An 18,859-nucleotide genomic window follows, 5' to 3' on the forward strand; every position below is an offset into this window, starting at 1 on the left:
CTCAAACCCCGACCCAGTGGTTCAAGAAGTTCCACCACCCCCTTCTCTGGGTTACTAGGAATGGGCAATCAATGCCGGCCTTGCCAGCGGTGCCCACACCCCGAGAATGAATATTAAAAAAAATAACTTTGGTCCTGAAAACATTGCACGTAAATGAGTTGATGATGCATTGCATATCATTACATTGTGTGCTGGCAAACAAATACAAAGTAGATTGCCAATCACTCCTTCACAAAAATGCTATTTTTTAAATTCACGTTATTTTGACAATTAACAACAAAGTGTCATCTTAATGCTGCAAAGTGACAGCAGCCCTGGAGGAGTTTAATTTAAAAGTAGAATTCTGCTGTGTTTTCAGAATATATGAAATACCTTGAGATGGGGCAACATGGATGAAAAACAAGATCATCAAAAATGGTGTCAAATCTGATACTTTGTAACTTTGCTATTTGTTGGAATTTCCAATAAGACCGTCTGCATTTAAATTCAAATAGTTTAAAAAAGAGCCTGACAGCATACTAAAATGTCAGCCTTGTGTTCTCTAGAGCATTATTCTGCACAAAAAGCTTTTTAGTGTGATTGTGCTGACTGAAAATGTTAATATCAGCTGTAGACTTTGGTCTGAAATTCCATCAAGATTCTGCTGTAACTCTGGCAGGAAATCTGCTGATTCCAAGATTTTCCTGTGTTTCGGGGAAAATGTCCCTGGGAGATCCTGCTCCTCAGCCAGGAGCCGGCATACACTGAATGAGGCATGCCAGCTTGACTGGGATCACGACCCAAGCAACTTCGCGGCCTGGGTGTTAGGCATCTTGATGGCTAAGTGGTAGCATCCACACCTCTTAGCCATACAGAACAGGAAGACAACAGGTTTAATCCCTTGTCTGTGCTGGGAAGAGATCAGCATTAATGACGGAGTAGTGGCCTTTACTAGAAGTGTGTACATATGGGCATCAGGTGACCACAGAATCAGGCTCAGCTGTGATTTCTTCCGCAGGCTGTTGGCACTTATTGTCAAGGCTAACACATGAATAATAGCAACTTGGGCATGCTACTGAAGGGCCATCATTGGCCATGGAACAGTACCCCGCTGAGGGAGTCAGCAACTTGAGGAGGGGAGGTTAGAAAACTGTGGAGTGGGGGGGGAGTTTTTAAAAAGGAGCAATAATCAGTTAATACTCAACGGACAACATTAAATGTGTTTATTGCGTTGCCATTGCACCCTGACATTCTCCTTTACGGTTTTTGCTGTATGTTCGTAAAATGGCTGTATTTATTTTATTCCTGAGACAGCAACAATTCCTTCATAATTTTTTGTGATCTTTGTGACACAGAAACTGTAAATGTTAATGCCTGTTATCCAGCTTTGTTATATTGCTATTTAATTTTACGAAAATCTTGCAGGTTTTACTGGAGTCAGTTGTTTTCCCCAGTAGAGGCACAAGCAGCTTGAAATGTCTAAAATCTCTTTATGCTCAATTTGGATTGGTTACATTTAAAAAAAAACATACAAGATAGATGAGCCAATAATCACAGCAGATCTTGGTGAAGATAGTCTCTTACTCCTTATTTGCCAATCAAAGGCAGTCTGGAATGACGTAAATAAAAAAGAAAGGTTTTTAAGTGCTCTGTGGGTTCTGATTAGACTCACAAGATTACACATTAGTGTGTGACGAGAGAGAAGGAGAGAGAGCAAGACAAAAGTGTGTGCTTCTTACAACAGCTAGAGATGGCTAGCAGCAAGAGCTTGATTTATCTTTTACTTGTGGTTTTATTTAATTTGACAACAATCTACTGCCAAACCCACGGGCAAGGACAATATGAACCACCATGGACAGAAGAAAAGGTAGGTTTTAGGGACTGAGGTTTCATTGTGGTGCAAGTGTGTGTAGACAGAGGTTGTAGTTTACATTTTAAAATGGAGAAAAGCAGAAGAGTTTTCAGCTGTGCTTCTGTCTCCCTGGGGCCTGTCATTAGAAGGTCACAAGACAGAGCATCACTAAAATAATCACCCACCATATTTTGGGAAGGGAAGGGAAGTGGGAAGGCTTAGAATATAACCCATTTGTACTGCCTTTTTTTTTTGTCAACTATCTGGCAATTTAAGCAAAATTGAAACTAATATAAAAACCCCAATTTAAACTTGGGGTGTGAGTGCGACATGCGGGGGCTGGGGCAGGAGTGAACCTCTGGTCATTTTAACTCCTGGGCTTCATTGCCATGTTGCAGCATGAACCCAGAGGGAACCACAAGCTGGCCGGCAAATGGGAGTGGGACTTCGGTAATAGGAATCCGCCATAGCCAGGGACCCAAGTGCGCGACGTAAGTCAAGTGGTGAGGGGTTGGGGGTCCAGAGGTTATCGGGGAGGGAGACGGAACCCCAGGCAAGGAAGGTCCCAGCTTTCCTTGTGTGGCCTGGAGGAGCACTCCTGCTTCTCTGGCCTACAAATAATGAAAAATTCAAACTTACCTCAGCCATTTCTGGCCCTGATTCAGCTAGATTTCATGTGCAGGTCCGGCACTGTGTCCGACTTACGCGATCCTGATTAAAAATGATGTGGGGGGTGAAAGACGTCATTGAACCCTGACTTTTAAATATTAATAATATCCCCATCTGCCAACAGCCAGCAGTTCCGAAGCTGCCAAAATCCTGGTAGTTCAAATGGAGGCAGGATCAAACACATTGGGAACATGTTTTTTGGGATGTTTACAAGCAATTTACATTTGAGTAACTAAAGCATTGCTTTAAGTTGTTTTGGTGAAATTCATAACAAATATAGGAATCCAAATAACAAAATTAGTGATGCAATTATATGACTTCTTTCAAAGACAGTTTTGCCCTTTCGTATGAGTCCAGGGTTCTGGATAATTTCCAAAACTGCCTATATGGTTTCTCACCACACTTCTCAGTAATTTCATTATTTCACTGTCTCCTTAAAGTTGTATGGGTGGCATATTTTCTTCTTTAATCCTAAGGCTACTATGATACAAATGGTTCTACAACATGTTTGAACTGTCATGATAGCTACATTGGCTTAGTTTGAATGTAGAGAATGTTGAACCATATTTTGCTGTGCCAGGGCATTTAATGGCATCTGCTGTTAGTTGGACTTGCCCTTGTATGTTTAGGTTTTTAAAATTTTTGTGTGGTAAGTTGCTGAAAGTGCGAGCTGATACCGTTGCAACGAGAGAAACAGGGCATCTGGAATCTGAGTGAACAGGACAAGCAACTGTGTATCTCCTTAACCAATCAGATTGAAGGATTGTGAAGTTAACAGAGCAATGGCTGAGAAAGAAGTATAAGTTACAATAGGTGAATTCAAATCAGGTACAGAAAGAGAAATAAAGAGAGGGAAATAAAGATTGGATTAAGAGAGGAAAAAGACACAGAAAGGAAAAGTAAAAAATTAATATAAAATGACATTTAAAAAATCTCCAACAATTAAAACTTGTAGGAAAAGCATTAACTGTAATAGACACTGATGTACAAACAGATCAACAGGGAAAGCTTAACAACGAGTCCCTTCTTGACTAGCTAAAGAGGTTGTCTCTATTGAGTAATGCTTCTATAATACTGTTCGCTATGTATGCAGTCACTCACTAAATCACTATTAGAAACAAAACAGCCTTATTACATCCCAATGTGAATCATGGTATCATTATTTTGAATGGATGTCAGCATCAGCTATTATACCCTGCTGGGAACATCCATGGCACTATTTCCAGCAGTCATTAGCATTGTCCTCTTGGCACTTGCTCTAACCAGCAGTAATGCTATGAGGAATATACGTATTTAAGCTCATCCCCAGTATATTGTAGAACCTCTCTGCTTGAAGCAGTTGTGTAATATGTTGGGGCTCTGAAATCAGGCCTGTTTACATTGTGCAATGAATTTCACAGCACCAGTTGCAGTTATGAAGTGTACATTTGGTTTAAAGTTATAACTGCAAATTTCATTTTCTGGCTGACAAATCTTCCCTGCGTCTTAGGAAGCTGCGTGTAGACCTGGAGTTTGAAAAGCACTGCTGTCATAGAGTCATAACGGCACAGAAGGAGGCCATTTGGCCCATCAAGTCCATGCTGGCTCTCTGTAGAGCAATCCAGTCAGTCCCATTCCCCCGCTCTATCCCCGTAGCCCTGCAAGTTTATTTCCCTCAAGTGCCTATCCAGTCTCCCCTTGAAAACATTGAGTGTCTCCGCTTCCACCACTTCCGTCGGCAGCGAGTTCCAGGTCCTCACCACTCGCTGCGTAAAATTTTTTTTCCTCACGTCCCCCCTGTATCTCTTGCCCAAAACCTTAAATCTGTGTTCCCTAGTCCTTGTACCATCAACTAGTGGGAACAGCCTTTCCCTGTCTAGCCTATCCAAACCCGTCATAATCTTGGACACCTCTATCAAATCACCCCTCAACCTCCTTTGCTCTCATGAAAACAAATCAGGCTTCTCCAACCTATCCTTGTAGCTAAGATCCCCCATCCCCGGAACCATTCTGGTAAATCTCCTCTGCACCCTCTCAAGCACCTTCACATCCTTCCTAAAGTGTGGTGACCAGAACTGGACGCAATACTCCAGTTGTGGTCTAACCAGCGCTTTATAAAGGTTCAGCATAACTTCTCTACTTTTGTACTCAATACCTCTATGTATGAAGCCTAAGATCCCATATGCTTTGTTAACCACTCTCTCAATATGTCCCACCACCTTCAGGAACCTACGCCCATTAACTCCCAGGTCCCTCTGTCCCTGCACACTCTTTAAAACTGTGCCATTAAGTGTATATTGCCTCTCCCTGTTCCTTCTGCCAAAATGCATCACCTCACACTTCTCTGTATAAAATTCCATCTGCCACTTGTCTGCCCATTCTGCTAGCCTTTCTATGTCCTGTTGCAGTCAATTGGTATTATCCTCACTGTTCGCCACACCCCCAAGTTTGGTGTCATCGGCAAATTTAGAAATTCTACTCTGTATTCCAATATCCAGGTCATTTATATATATATAAATCAAAAAAAGTGGCCCCAGCACTGACCCTTGGGGAACACCACTGTCTACCATCCTCCAGTCTGAAAAACAGCCATTTACCACAACTGGCTGTTTTCTGTCCTTAAGCTAATTCCTTATCCAAGCTGCCACTGACCCACCTATTCCACGAGCCTCAATTTCGTTAACCAGCCTTCTATGTGGTACTTTGTCAAACACCTTCCGAAAATCCATGTAGACAACATCCACTGCATTCCCTTCATCAATCTCCCTGTTACTTCATCAAAAAATTCAATTAGATTAGTCCTCCACGTGTGGGCAGGTGGTAAGGGGGTTGCGTGCTCAGTCTGCCTATAGCTGTTGCCAGCCATTTACATTTGTCACCAGTCGCACTGCTGTCTTTGGGGGAGTAGTTAAACAGCATCTCTTCAAGTGGTTTTCTGCTCATTTAGCTTTCTTTACATTACAGCACTGCTTCCAAAATTGGGGTGCAGCAGCATCATTGTAAATTTGAAGAAACCATAAAATAACCAGTTGTTGTAGAGGGAGTTAAAGGGTTTCATGGTTTATGATATCATAAGAATAAACCAAGATTAAATAGTAGATTTGTTACTCCCTCTCTGATGTCACTGTTCTTTATGCTGTATAAAACTGTGTTTTTAATTTCCTCAAGCCACTTTAGAACGAATAAACAAACCAATTATTCTGCCCTCCTGGGGTTGATTTTTCTGTAGTAATATGGAGAGTGTGTCTTCTGCAGTATTTTGCTTTTCTATTCTACTGATGTTTTTAGCAGGGCTTGCTATTTAGTAATCAGTTTAGAAGAACTGATTTGAGGATCTGGCTCTACCAACGGCTTTCTGATTTAAACTCCGCCTCCTCTTGGCAATTTTTTTAATGTTCTGAAATGGTAATGGAGCTGAGACTCCTGTTAAAGCCTGTAAACTTGTGAGGGTGGCATATATTTCTAATGTTCTCACTTTCTCAATGACTTTAAATCACCAGCTGCTCCATAAGCCCAAGTACCTGAATGCGGCTGATATCCGGAACATTACTTCACAGACCAACATTTCTCTGATGTGGTATAATGATCTGAGACCAATGCTTAGGGAGAGATATCCAGGCTCCATTGGAAATGTTGCTGTGCGCCAGGTGAGTAGAGGTAGTCTGTAAAACGTTGAAGTCCATTAAAGTTTAATTTACCTTAGAAGCATAGGGCTGGAGTTTCCAGGGGGTCAGCAGGCATGATCGGTGGCGGGTCGGGTGGGAAAGTGTTTTTTTTTTTACCAGTGGGTCGGGACCCCGCTGTGAACCCGCCGCCATGTGCCTTTCCCCGATGTCGGGTCTGTGAGTGCTGAGTAGACCCGACGCAGCGGCGGGTTCACAGCGGGGGACCCAATTCAGGTAATTGGAGGCTTGTTTAGAGCCACTTAAGAATGAATTTCAGCTCACCTTCTGCATTTGACAGCTCGCCCATGGGGTCCACGCTGGTCGTGGACTACGTCTGTCAAGCTGAGGCGGGAGTTCAGTGGCCACTGAATCAGCTGTTGAGTTGACAGCTTCAAATCTATATATATATCTCTATCTATCTATCTATCTGTATATATATATATATAAAAGGATACATCTGTCTGTCTGTCTGTCTGTCCGGCTATACACTCTAAAGTTATAGAGCGTACCTACACGTGTGTTACATCAAAAGAAAGCTTACGATTCCGGAACGGTCATAAGCATATTTACGTTTCGGTGAGACAAAAATTGCGCCCGCGGTATCCAAAAAACGTTCAAAATTCCGCTCATTAGCATAGAGTGACATTAAGGTTGACCAATCGTACGGTCGAGCGACCCGGCGGTCGACCAATAGCTGCGTGGCGGGGGCGGGTTCGTCGCGCAGGCCCTCCTAGAGTCGAGCAACAGGACGATTGACCAATCATACGCTTCGGTGACATGACGGTCGACCAATCGGTGCGTGTGTGGGCGGGCCTAATCGTTTTGAACCGAGGTGCGTGTCAGCCATCTTGATTCCATTCTTTTTCCTGCTTTCTGCGTTTTTCTTTCCAAACCTACATTTCCAGCAAAAAAAAATTGCTTTTATTAAATTGTTTTTAAAAAAACTTCATTCATTTGTAAATATTTTCTCTAACCTGATGATTCTTTTTCCTACCTTTCCCCGTTTCTGTAAGGCCTCAGAACCTAGGCCTCAAAGCCTGGGCCTCTCCTGCCCAGCCACGCCCGAGCTAGGTAATTGTCCCACGGCTTCTGCTAAGCTCCTCCCCCCTGTCACGTTACCCGGGGCAACGGCGTCGGCCACGAGACATACACAGGGTGTGCGCGCAGCAGGAGCAGCTGAGACGCAGCGTCTCTCTCTGTTCCCCGCTCGGCTCGGGTGGGGGGGCGGGGCTCTCGGGAGTGCAGATCTCGGGCGGGGCTTGGAGAGCGGGAAGGGTTACCCCGGCAACTGGGCCCGCCAGCCGTCTCTCACAGCCGCAATCGGCAGTCTTGAAGCCAGCTCGGGAGGGCGGGGCCATGTCAGTGCGTGGGGCGGCACGGAGCTCCGCGGAGCCATCGCCGGCGCTGGGCGCTTTGTGGCCTGCGGCCGAACGGCGGCTGCGGACCTCGAGCTGACCGGGGCGCTGGACTCGGCTGGGCCATGTCTTTGCGGGTGTTCGCCTCGGCCAACGGCATCAGGGTGACGGCCGAGGCCGCCAAAAGCGTCCAAGGGAACGCGTTCATCCAGGTGCCGAGGCCCGGGCCCCGGGGCGGAAAGAGGGATTGGAGCGGGGGATGAGGGCTCGGGCAGGGGAGAGGGAGAGGGGGGAGGGAGGGAGAGGGGGGAGGGAGGGAGAGGGGGGAGAGAGAGGGAGGAGATGGGGAGAGGGGGGAGGGGAGGAGGGGGAGAGGGAGGGGGAGGAGAGGGAGGAGGGGGGGAAGAGGGAGGAGGGGGGGGAAGAGGTAGGAGGAGGAGGGGGGAAGAGGTAGGAGGAGGAGGGGGAAGAGGTAGGAGGAGGAGGGGGGTAAGAGGTAGGAGGAGGAGGGGGGAAGAGGTAGGAGGAGGAGGGGGGAAGAGGTAGGAGGAGGAGGGGGGAAGAGGTAGGAGGGGGAGGGGGAAGAGGTAGGAGGGGGAGGGGGGAAGAGGTAGGAGGGGGAAGGGGGAAGAGGTAGGAGGGGGAGGGGGGAAGAGGTAGGAGGGGGAGGGGGGGAAGAGGTAGGAGGGGGAGGGGGGGGAAGAGGTAGGAGGGGGAGGGGGGGTGAAGAGGTAGGAGGGAGTCGGCGTTTCATCAATTAGGGGCATTTCCTAATTAAGAAAAAGTCACAGAAACGGATACAGATTTATTGGCATCATTCGAACAACCAGCAAAGATTCAGCATCAAACTACGTCTGAGTTTCTGCTTCACACAGGCGGTCAGAAGCTGCAACGTAAGACTTCAAGCATTACTAACTACACCCTGGATCCCAAATATTAACCAGAATTATATTCAATGTTGGAAGTATTTTAAACTACATAAAATTTAAATGTGGAACAAGTAACAGTATTTTGAAATTATTAAATCGCAGATTAAAAGTCTTAAGAAAGTGGCTCCTGATTCCTCCGGTCAGAGGGTAACTGGCTTCACTGTCCTATAACACAGTCATCGCAATATAACCCACGGTCACCGTGGCTGGGCTCGAAGTCCAAGCCCTTCCCCGCGGTCTCAACCATCCCGCCGACCTCACAAAATGGCGGCCGCCCTTCACCCACCGGGCTCTGAGTCCAGCCCCTTCCCTCACTCTCACCTTCCCTCTCTCTCTGTATCTCTATCCTTCCCTCTCTCTCTTTCTCTCCTTCCCCCCTCTCTCTCTCTCCTTCCCCCCAGTCTGTCTCTCGCTCTCTCCTTCCCCCAAGTCTCTCTCTGTCCTTCCCCCAAGTCTCTCTCTCTCTTCCCCCCCAGTCTCTCTCTCTCGCTCTCTCCTTCCCCCCAGTCTCTCTCTCGCTCTCTCCTTCCCCCCAGTCTCTCTCTCGCTCTCTCCTTCCCCCAAGTCTCTCTCTCGCTCTCTCCTTCCCCCAAGTCTCTCTCTGTCCTTCCCCCAAGTCTCTCTCTCTCTTCCCCCCAGTCTCTCTCTCTCGCTCTCTCCTTCCCCCCAGTCTCTCTCTCGCTCTCTCCTTCCCCCCAGTCTCTCTCTCGCTCTCTCCTTCCCCCAAGTCTCTCTCTCGCTCTCTCCTTCCCCCAAGTCTCTCTCTCTTTTCCCCCCTGTCGCTCTCTCTCTCTCTTCCAACAACAACATGCCCTCGAAAAAGCCTCGGCACCGCCGGGCACTCTAGCTAGTATATATATAGGATAGTGGTGTCTGTCCGTCTGTCCGTCCGTCCGTCTGTCTGTCTGTCCGCTATACACTCAAAAGTTATAGAGCGTACCTACATATACGTTATATCAAAAGAAAGCTGATGATCAGGGGAATGTCATAGGTGTATTTACTTTTTGGTCAGACAAAAATTGTTCGGACAGTATACAAAAAACGTTCAAAAATTCGCTCATTAGCGGTTGACCAATCCTGCTGCTCATTAGCATTGAGTGACGTGATGGTTGACCAATCCTACAGTTCAGTGACCTGATGGTTGATCAATCAGTCTGTCACGGGGGGCGTTTCATTCTGTGTGTGGGCGGGCCTAATCCTGCAGCCTCCCGAAACGTCGCCGCCATTTTTTTAATACCGACAGCGACAGCACCAGCACAACAAACCCCCACATTGCGGCTCCGGCACAGTATCCGCTCTCCGCTCGGCGTTTCAGCAGGATTCTTGAGCAAAGGTGCAGAGAGACGACTTCCCTCCTCACTCCTCTCAACTTTATTCAAACCTCCAGACATTAACTCCTCAAGCGGCGTCGGCCAGCCGGAGCGGATCAGCGATGATGACAGTTCGGCTGGCCCAATGTGCGGCCGGGGCCGGGGACTCGGGCTTTCCCCTCCTCGGCCCGGTCCCGGGGCTCGGCTCCGTTTGCGGCCACGGGCCGGGGACTCGGGCTTTCCCCCCCTCGGCCCAGTCCCGGGGCTCGGCTCCATTTGCGGCCGCGGGGCTCGGACTTTCACCCCCTCGACTAGGCCGCAGGCAAGCCGCTGCGATGGTCCGGAGCGGGACCCGCCGCATACGGCCTTCCCCGCGGCGTCAACCGCGCGGCCCGAGAGCCTGACCGAAAGTGAGCAGGGCTCCGGGTCACCAAGACCCCACACCCCCCCTTTCCCCCTCCCCCCCCACACCCCCCCTTTCCCCCCCACCCCCCCTTTCCCCCCTCACACCCCCTTTCCCCCCACACACACCCCCTTTCCCCCCACACACACCCTTTCCCCCCACACACCCCACAACACCCCTTCCCCCCATCCCTTTCTCCCCCCCACCCCTTTCCCCCCCACCCCTTTCCCCCACCCCACCCCTTTCCCCCCACCTCTTCCCCCTCTCCTCTCTCTCCTTTCCTCTCTCTCTCTCCTTTCCTCTCTCTCTCTCTCCTTTCCTCTCTCTCTCTCCCCTTTCCTCTCTCTCTCTCTCCTTTCCTCTCTCTCTCTCTCTCTCTCCTTTCCTCTCTCTCTCTCCTTTCCTCTCTCTCTCTCTCCTTTCCTCTCTCTCCTTTCCTCTCTCTCTCTCTCCTTTCCTCTCTCTCTCCCCGTCTCTCTCTCTCTCTCCCCGTCTCTCTCTCTCTCTCCCCGTCTCTCTCTCTCTCTCTCTCTCTCCCCCCAGTCTCTCTCTCTCCCCCCCAGTCTCTCTCTCCCTCTCCCCCCAGTCTCTCTCTCCCCCTCCCCCTCCCCCCCAGTCTCTCTCTCCCCCCCAGTCTCTCTCTCTCTCTCTCCTCCCAGTCTCTCTTCTCCCCCCAGTCTCTCTTCTCCCCCCAGTCTCTCTTCTCCCCCCAGTCTTTCTCTCTCTCTCTCTCTCTTCCCCCCGTCTCTCTCTTCTCCCCCCAGTCTCTCTGTCTCTCTCTCCCCACCCGTCTCTCTCTTCTCCCCCTAGTCTCTCTCTCGATCCCTGGGCCTCTCTCTCACCCCAGTCTCTCTCTCTCTCTTTCCCCCTCTCTCTCTCTCCTTCCCACACAGACAGACAGACAGACAAATTCATATATATATAAATTATTTCTACTTTTTTCATAACATGCCCTCAAAAAAACCCTCGGCACCGCCGGGCACTCCAGCTAGTGTACAATAAAATCTCCCACCTTACAGAAATATCTTCCCTTAGCCACAAACTCTTCCTCACTGCTTTGCCACAACACATTCACCATGCTGCAAGTCTTTACACAAGTCTCCATCCAGTCTGACCTTATTACCTCTCTCATCATTGACAGATTGCTTCTGTCATCTCTACTTCACCTGCCATCTATTACATCAGCATGGGTGCCCTTTATACTCTCTCACCTTGGTCCTCAGAATCCCACCATGATCAGCCCAGAACCAGCAGCACCAAGCACACCAGCAGCACCAACAACAATACCACCAACCTTCTTCACAATCAACTGATGCTGCACAGGACAGAGGGCATCAGCACCCGACCACATTGCTGCCCGGGAGGCCAGGGATGGCCTCACCATGACCAGATTTACTTCACTTGACACTGTACATCCTGGCTGCCACATGATGTGCCAGGTTGGTACCACCCCACACCAACACCAACAAGCATCTCTACAATGCCCAAGCCATTCCTTTCACACTCATTGCGGGGGGTACCATTATGTCTCACCATTCACTGCAACTCACTAAGCCACTTCCAAACGTGCACACAAATCTGTCCAAGAACACACAGCGTTGAAAATAAAGGTTTCAAAGGTTGACACCACATTAACAGAAACTTTACATGAACATTGCATAAAAAACCCAAGTGCCTACCCTTGTGTGTTGTTAGTTGGTATGATTGCACTAGGATGAGGGTGAGTGTGAGGGTTGGCTAGTGAGATGGTGATGTGATAATGTAGAAAAGAGGGATGGGTGGAGGTGCAAGGTAAGTTGGTATGAGTAAGGATGTACAGGAGTAGGGTAGGGAAGGCAGAGTGATGAGGATGTGATGAGAGGCACAGCAGGATGAGGTTGAGTGTGCCTTTGCACTAACGTTTCGTGATCTACTGAGATAATTGAAACGTTTGCGGCACTGTACCCAGGTCCTCCTGACCACATCCCTGCTTGTGCCCTCCTCTACAATGTGCAACCAGGTTGTGTTGATCTCCTGGGGAGGTCTCTTCCGCCCATGAGAAGAGAAGAGGACCTCCCTGTGTGCTGTGACTCCCTCCATAAGCATATGCAGGGAGTCATGGGAGAGCCTGGGTGAAGCCTTGCACCTCTGTGCAGTGCTTGTCAGTGTTTGCATCACCTCAATGCTGTAGAACACTGACAGCACAAACGTCAAAATAAAGTTGGCCATGGTCCCTTTAAGGAAACCAGCTGATGACGCGTCATCAAATGACGTCACCAGACCCACTTCCTCTAATTGGCTGGGAAATGCTTTTGGCGGACTTAACAAGCCCAATCTAGGGAAATTCATTTCAGATGACGGAATGGAGACAGCAGCGGGGTTGGGACCCGCCTCCAACGTCTCCCGCCACGGACCCGCCAAAGTCAGCAAAATCTCAGCCTTAGTGTCAGAATGAAGCAACCTTTGCTTTTAATTCCTTGTGTATAGAGGATTGAGGAGTGATTTGATTTGATTCGAAGTGTTTAAAATGTTAAACTATTTCCTCTGGTGAGAATCAAGAACAAGGTGGACATAATCATAAAATAAGAGCCAGGCCATTAGTAGGAAAATCAAGAAACACTTTTTCACACAAAGGGTAGTTGAAATCTGGAACTCGCTCCCCTAAAGGCTCTGAATGCTGGGACAATTGGAGTTTTTGTTAGGTAAGGGTATCAAGGGATGTTGAGCTAAGGCTGGCAAATGGAGCTGAGGTACAGATCAGCCATGATCGACTTAAATAGTGGAGCAGGCTAGAAGGGCTGAATGGCCTACTCCTGTTCCTTTGTTCCTCTCAGAACTGGAAAGCCTTCTTGTTCCACAGCAGAACTCCATGCACTGGTGCTACAATAAGCAGAGTCAGAGGTAAGATCACAGGTACAGATATATTAGTGACACTTGTGAACTCACAGTCTGTCAGCTGGTAAATGCCAAATGGAAGAATCAGCACAGTGAAATTATTTCTGCAATTTTTATTCACACACAAGGAAGGGGTGAATTTGAATATGTAAAAGTCGCAGGACTTCAATCTGATAGTAAAATGTTCTCAGGAGTTTAAAGGAAATGTATGGCCGACCTAAAACAGTTGGGTAAAATCACTGGTACTGTGATTCAAATAGTAATACATTTTCCCTGTTATTCTCCTAGAGTGACATTTTGAGTCTGGGCATCTTGAGCAGACTGAAGCTGTAGGTTCTTGTCCAGTCTGACTCTGTTCCCTCGTCAGCATGCAGTAGAGTGACAGATGCAATACGCTCAGTATCATGCCTGTCAGTCCAGCTGATTTGGTGGAAGGGTTAAGAGTGTGCTACTACAATTACTAAAAAAAAATAATTAAAATATTAATTAAAAATAACAGTTCCCTTTGTACAGGTGAGGTTTCAAGTCAAGTCAATCATTTTTTTAAAGGCATAAATCCCTCTACTGTCACCTTGTCTATGAAGTGAAGTGAGGTGAGGACAGGTGACATTCTCCTGGACCTCTGCAAATGTCACTCTGAGTTGTAGAAGGTTGCTAACAGAGGCATGAAATGGCCCAAGGACAATTCCCTCTTCAATTTTGCTTTCATCTTATCAGTCCCTGCCCTTAGGTCAGCACATCTATACAGCTGAACACAGGAACTCATATACGGTGAAATGAAACCATCAAATAGCATTTGCCGTGGACATTCACCACCATAATGTTACTTAGAGCCCCTATTAAGAAAAAAAGTCAATAGAAATTCCAGATTAACGTGCATTTTAACTAGCTACTTTTTCAGTTTCTGTGAGACTAAGCCCTTGTTAAAATTGTTTTTCTCCACAGCACATCATAAATCGGTTAAGTGAACTCCAGGCTGGCTGGGTAACTGAAGAGGACACTTTCCAGGAGGCAATACCTTATGGAACAGTCACATTTTCAAGTATCATTAGCACTCTGAATCCCTCAGCTAAGCGAAGGCTGGTGCTGGCTTGTCATCATGACTCAAAATACTACAATGAGTGGTGGTATAGCAGAGTGTACGTGGGTGCCACAGATGCTGCTGTACCATGTGCCATGATGTTGGAACTGGCTCGTACACTGGACAGTCTGCTACTTGCGATGAAGGTACTCATTGATATATGATACATCACAGCATTGGCATTGTAAATAATTAACCTGGTAAATTATCACTTAAAATTCTGGGTTATTTGACATCTCACATTTGTATCAAGCCATCTAGAAGAGAACATGATGTACTGATTTACTTTATGGGGGATATTTTTGAACAATAGTGCAGGGATAAGGACATTGCAGAATCAGCATGGCTCAGCGGTAGCACTTTTGACTCCGAGTTGGAGATTGTGGGTTTGTCCATTCTAGGGCTGTGCAAATAATTTAGGCTGACACTCCAGTGCTGCACTGCTGGAGATGCTATCTTTCAGATGAGATGTTAAGCAGGCAGACAAGGCCATAGTTTAAGACGACATAAAAGATCCCATGACACTATTTGAAGGGGAGTTCTTCTGGAATCATGACCAACAATATCCTTCAACCAACACCACTAAAAGAGCTTATCTGGTTATTTATCCCACTGCAATTATGGGACCTGGTTGTGCATAAAATCCAGAAAATCCCTTCCTAACAGTACATGGTGTGCAGCAGTTCAAGAAGGTGGCTCACCACCACCTCCTCAATGACATAAATGCTGGCCTTGCTAGCGAAGCCAATATCCCTAGAATTAATTTTTAAAAACGAAATAGAGCTACCTGCAGATAAACAAAAAGGCCACATAGGGCAGGTTTTAACCAATTTCTTGAGAAATAAATAAACATGCACGAGCTGAATGGCACAATGAACAAATATGAGTCGTGCAATAAGCAATTACGCAGAATTGCCTGAGGTGCTTCAAAGTCAGTGGCATTTAATTTGTGCAGTAAATAACCACCATAAACCAGCATAATCCATGCAGTTATTTAGAGTGTGGTTCTACTAATGCCATGGTCATGGGTTCAAACATCATAAAGGGCCAAACATTTGAAGGATTCCCTCTAAACCAGCACAGCATGAAGATTTAAAACTGTGCCATGCAAATGGATTATCATCATATACTATGTCTCACACAATTGGAAAAAAAGAGGCTTCTCCCAGGAAACTGACTAAGCAGCAGGTTTAATTATTGGTCATACTGTCTAGAATTTAAATTGATAACATCATGAAAATAGTGATTCAAGTATTGACCCATTGACCCATTTTATAATAACATCTGTAACAGTACATTCCAAAGTGTTAGGATTTAGGGACTAGCCCAGACTGGTGTTATTTTGCCTAAGTGTGATCTACATGTATTTTCTTTGTTCCAACATTTAATTAAGTTTTAATGTTTGAAAATGTTTCAACAGAAATATCATTTTATTCAGTCACTTAACTAGATATTCAATTTTTGGTGCGGGTACATTTATATAGGCTTGCATTTAAATTATTTCTCTCTTATTTAGGATATTAGTGACAGACCAGATCTTACCCTGCAGCTCATTTTTTTTGATGGAGAAGAAGCATTTCAATATTGGTCTGAGAATGACTCACTTTACGGTTCTCGACATTTGGCGCAGAAGATGGAGAGGACTGCACATCCACCTGGTGCAACTAATACCAACCAGCTGCATGGAATTGTAAGTACTGACCAGCTACAAGACAGGGAAAAAGGCAAGAAGTGATTGTCATTTTGACAATTGACAAGATGTACGTCAATAAAACATTGGGCCGTATTTTCCGATCGTAGGCTTCCCGCGTGCGGAGGCCTCCAATCTGGAAAAAAATCTACGCACTTACCTGAGGGCTCCCGAGGAGCGTATAGTTCCGATCCTGGGCCTCTCCAACTCCAAGTGCGCAGGGCCCACGTATCGCAGGGGCGCATGCGGTTCTTTAGATAGACCTGTCAAATACTGTATATGAATGGAGTTCACCCCAAAAACACTTTAAAACATTAAATATATATTTTTTAAATCACATCTTTAAAATTAGTTGCAATTACAAAAAGTTAAATATTTTAAACAAAAATTAAATTTTTTGAAAAAAATAATTAAAGTTTTTTACAGGGCTAAAAATAAACTTACCTTTTTTTGAAGTATTTTTAAATGATAAATGAGTGAAAAAAAAATTTTTAAACTTTTTTTCAAATCTTAGGCTTAAGATTTCTATGGGTTTTCTGCGGGCGGAGGTTCTCCAGAAAGCGGAACTCTCCCCCCGCGGAGACCCTTCTCCAGGGCAGGCGTCCGATCTGTCAAGAGCATTCTTGACAAATCGGAAATGCCGGTTTTCAGCACATGCGCTGTGCATGCCTGAAACCGGCTTTTCTGATGTCCCTACAGGTGTGTACACAGCGCGTACACACCCGTAGGCATCGGAATATCCGGCCCATTGACTAACAATGCAGCTTTTCTCAATCACAAATTAAAGTAGTGGTCATAAAAATCCAATAAATCTCTCTTCTCTGTGAGTTAATAGCAATGTGAAGTTGGACTACATGCGTTAATGGCATTGTGAAGTTGGAGTGCCTGTTTAATGGCAGTATGAGGTCAGTATGCCTGGTTAATGGCATTGTAAGACTGAACAGTCTGGTTAATAGCCATGTGAGCTTGTAGTGTCTGGTTAATGGCTAGGTGAGGTTGGAGTATCCTTTTTAATGGTAGCGTGTGGTTACAGTACCTTTGTTATTACTGTAGTAGTGCGAGTTTGGAGTTGCTTGATTAATGGTGGTGCAAGATTGGAGTGCCTGCATTAAATGTAGTATGAGGTTCAAATGACTGTTAAATGGCAGTGTGAGGTTGGAGTGTCTGCATTATTAGTGTGAGATTGGAACAGTTTCCTCCGTCTTGTTTTGTAAATGGACTGTAAACATAGGAATCTCATTGTCACCAATGGTATGGAGCAAACTTGACTTTGCCTTATCTTACTCCTACATATGTGTTCTAATAAAACAGACATAAGCAATAGTCCTCTGGGAATTCCTTTAAGTGGGATTATTAGAGAAACGGTTAGAGAAAAACAAGTTATATATTTAGAGATGGGGTACACTGATCCGTTTAGTTACTCCCTGTAGTAAAATTCCCTCTTTATGGTAGTATATGTATTGGAAAGCTGAAAACTATTGGGTGGGATTTTCTAATCGGCAGGTTATATGGATTTGACACAAGGTAAAATGAGTTGACACTGCAATTGTTTTCCATCCCCAGCTGTATATACATTAGCTAGATAATCAGAGTTTTACAGGTAATATCCAAACATTTTTATCACACTTATAATGTACCCTTAACTTGGGTAATGCCCCCAAGGCATTTCATAAAGGGCAGATCAGATACCAAGCAGGAGTGGGGAGAAGGTTAGAGAAGGTGACATGGTCCAAAAGGTCAGTTTTGAGAAGGGTTTTGAAGGTGAGAAGAGATGTAGAAGATAGAGGAGTTTAGGAAGAAAGTTCCACTGTGCAGGGTTGTGATATTTAACGCTATAAATGTAGAATACTGTCAGCCGATAAAGGAGGAAGGGACATCGGGCCAATGGTGAAGTATGTGTCAGATGACAAAAATATATATTTTAATTAATTCAGGAGAAACGTCTTTACCCAGAGAGTGGTCAGAATGTGGAACTCGCTATCACAAGGAGTAGTTGAGGTGACGAGCAGATGCATTTAAGGGGAAGCTACATAAACACATGAGGGAGAAAGTAATAGAAGGATATGTTGATGGGGCGAGATGAAGAAGGAGGAGGCTTGTGTGGAACATAAACAGCGGCATTGACCTGTTGAGCTTAATGGCCTGTTTCTGTGCTGTAAAATACTATGTAATAAAATCTATCTTTATTACTACATTTTGGTAGCTCAACAAATAAACAAGTTTCAAATGTACTATCTTAGGGAAGAGATAATGATTTTAATAGAAGGATAAAACAATTTACCAACCCATAAACATTCTAGTGATGGCATTTATACCAGATGGGACCCCTTTATAAATTCTACAAGATCTATTTGGCAGTCACTGGGAGTTGAGGTAATTAATTAATTGATTTGCTAATGTTCTAATTTGACAAACTGCTTACATTCCTCCTAGGACCTATTTGTTTTATTGGATTTAATTGGTACCCCAAATCCAAGAATTCCAAGTTATTTTCCAAATACAGCTCGATGGCATAAAAGACTACAGCTATTAGGTAACTAAAACTAAGAACTATTAGTTATGTAGATTGTTATACATTTGGTGGCTGTTACATCGCAAATTTTTTGTTGTTGTTGTCTTGCAGTTTGTTTCCTCTGCTTTTACCTTCTGAATTGTATGTACCCCTAATTACTGCCCCCCGCCGCCCCGCCCCCTTCAGCTGAGACACTGAACCAGCCTAGGTGTGGAAGACTTTTCTATGACTATAATAAATGTAATTTTATAAAGTGTTATAAGGAACTGCACCTGGACTGACTTAAAACAATTCTCCTCAAGGAGACGGGAGAACAAGACACTAAAGTGGGGCATAATCCTGTTCTTGAAAAATTGAGAGACATATGCAAGAGGAATATGTAACTTGAACTGTGAACATGGAACTTGAGGAAAGAGATTCAAAATTAACCTGCCTTCCGTGAGATGACAATTAAAAGAATGTTTTCCCTGCCATCACTCCATACAGGAGTGGATATATGAAACAGACCCACGGCAGTTAATGCTATTGATGCACTATCAACAACACCAAAGACTACGAGTT

General features: G+C 45.6%; 1 protein-coding gene across 1 annotated transcript in view; it reads left to right on the forward strand.

The window, feature by feature from the left end:
* The first annotated feature begins 1,541 nt into the window (after window positions 1-1,541).
* qpct (glutaminyl-peptide cyclotransferase) overlaps window positions 1,542-18,859 on the forward strand; it is a 43,657-nt gene continuing 26,339 nt past the window's right edge. Inside the window, exons 1-5 of the mRNA XM_085980202.1 lie at window positions 1,542-1,846; window positions 5,980-6,126; window positions 13,961-14,242; window positions 15,613-15,786; window positions 18,220-18,319. Of these exons, the coding sequence (XP_085836328.1) occupies window positions 1,730-1,846; window positions 5,980-6,126; window positions 13,961-14,242; window positions 15,613-15,786; window positions 18,220-18,319 (820 nt within the window). The 5' untranslated portion in view covers window positions 1,542-1,729. The remainder of the gene's footprint in view (window positions 1,847-5,979; window positions 6,127-13,960; window positions 14,243-15,612; window positions 15,787-18,219; window positions 18,320-18,859) is intronic.

This window comes from Somniosus microcephalus, chromosome 3 (genome assembly GCF_052327205.1).
Source record: "Somniosus microcephalus isolate GS21.2 chromosome 3, FLI_Smic_1.0, whole genome shotgun sequence".
In the NCBI taxonomy this organism is placed as follows: domain Eukaryota; kingdom Metazoa; phylum Chordata; class Chondrichthyes; order Squaliformes; family Somniosidae; genus Somniosus; species Somniosus microcephalus.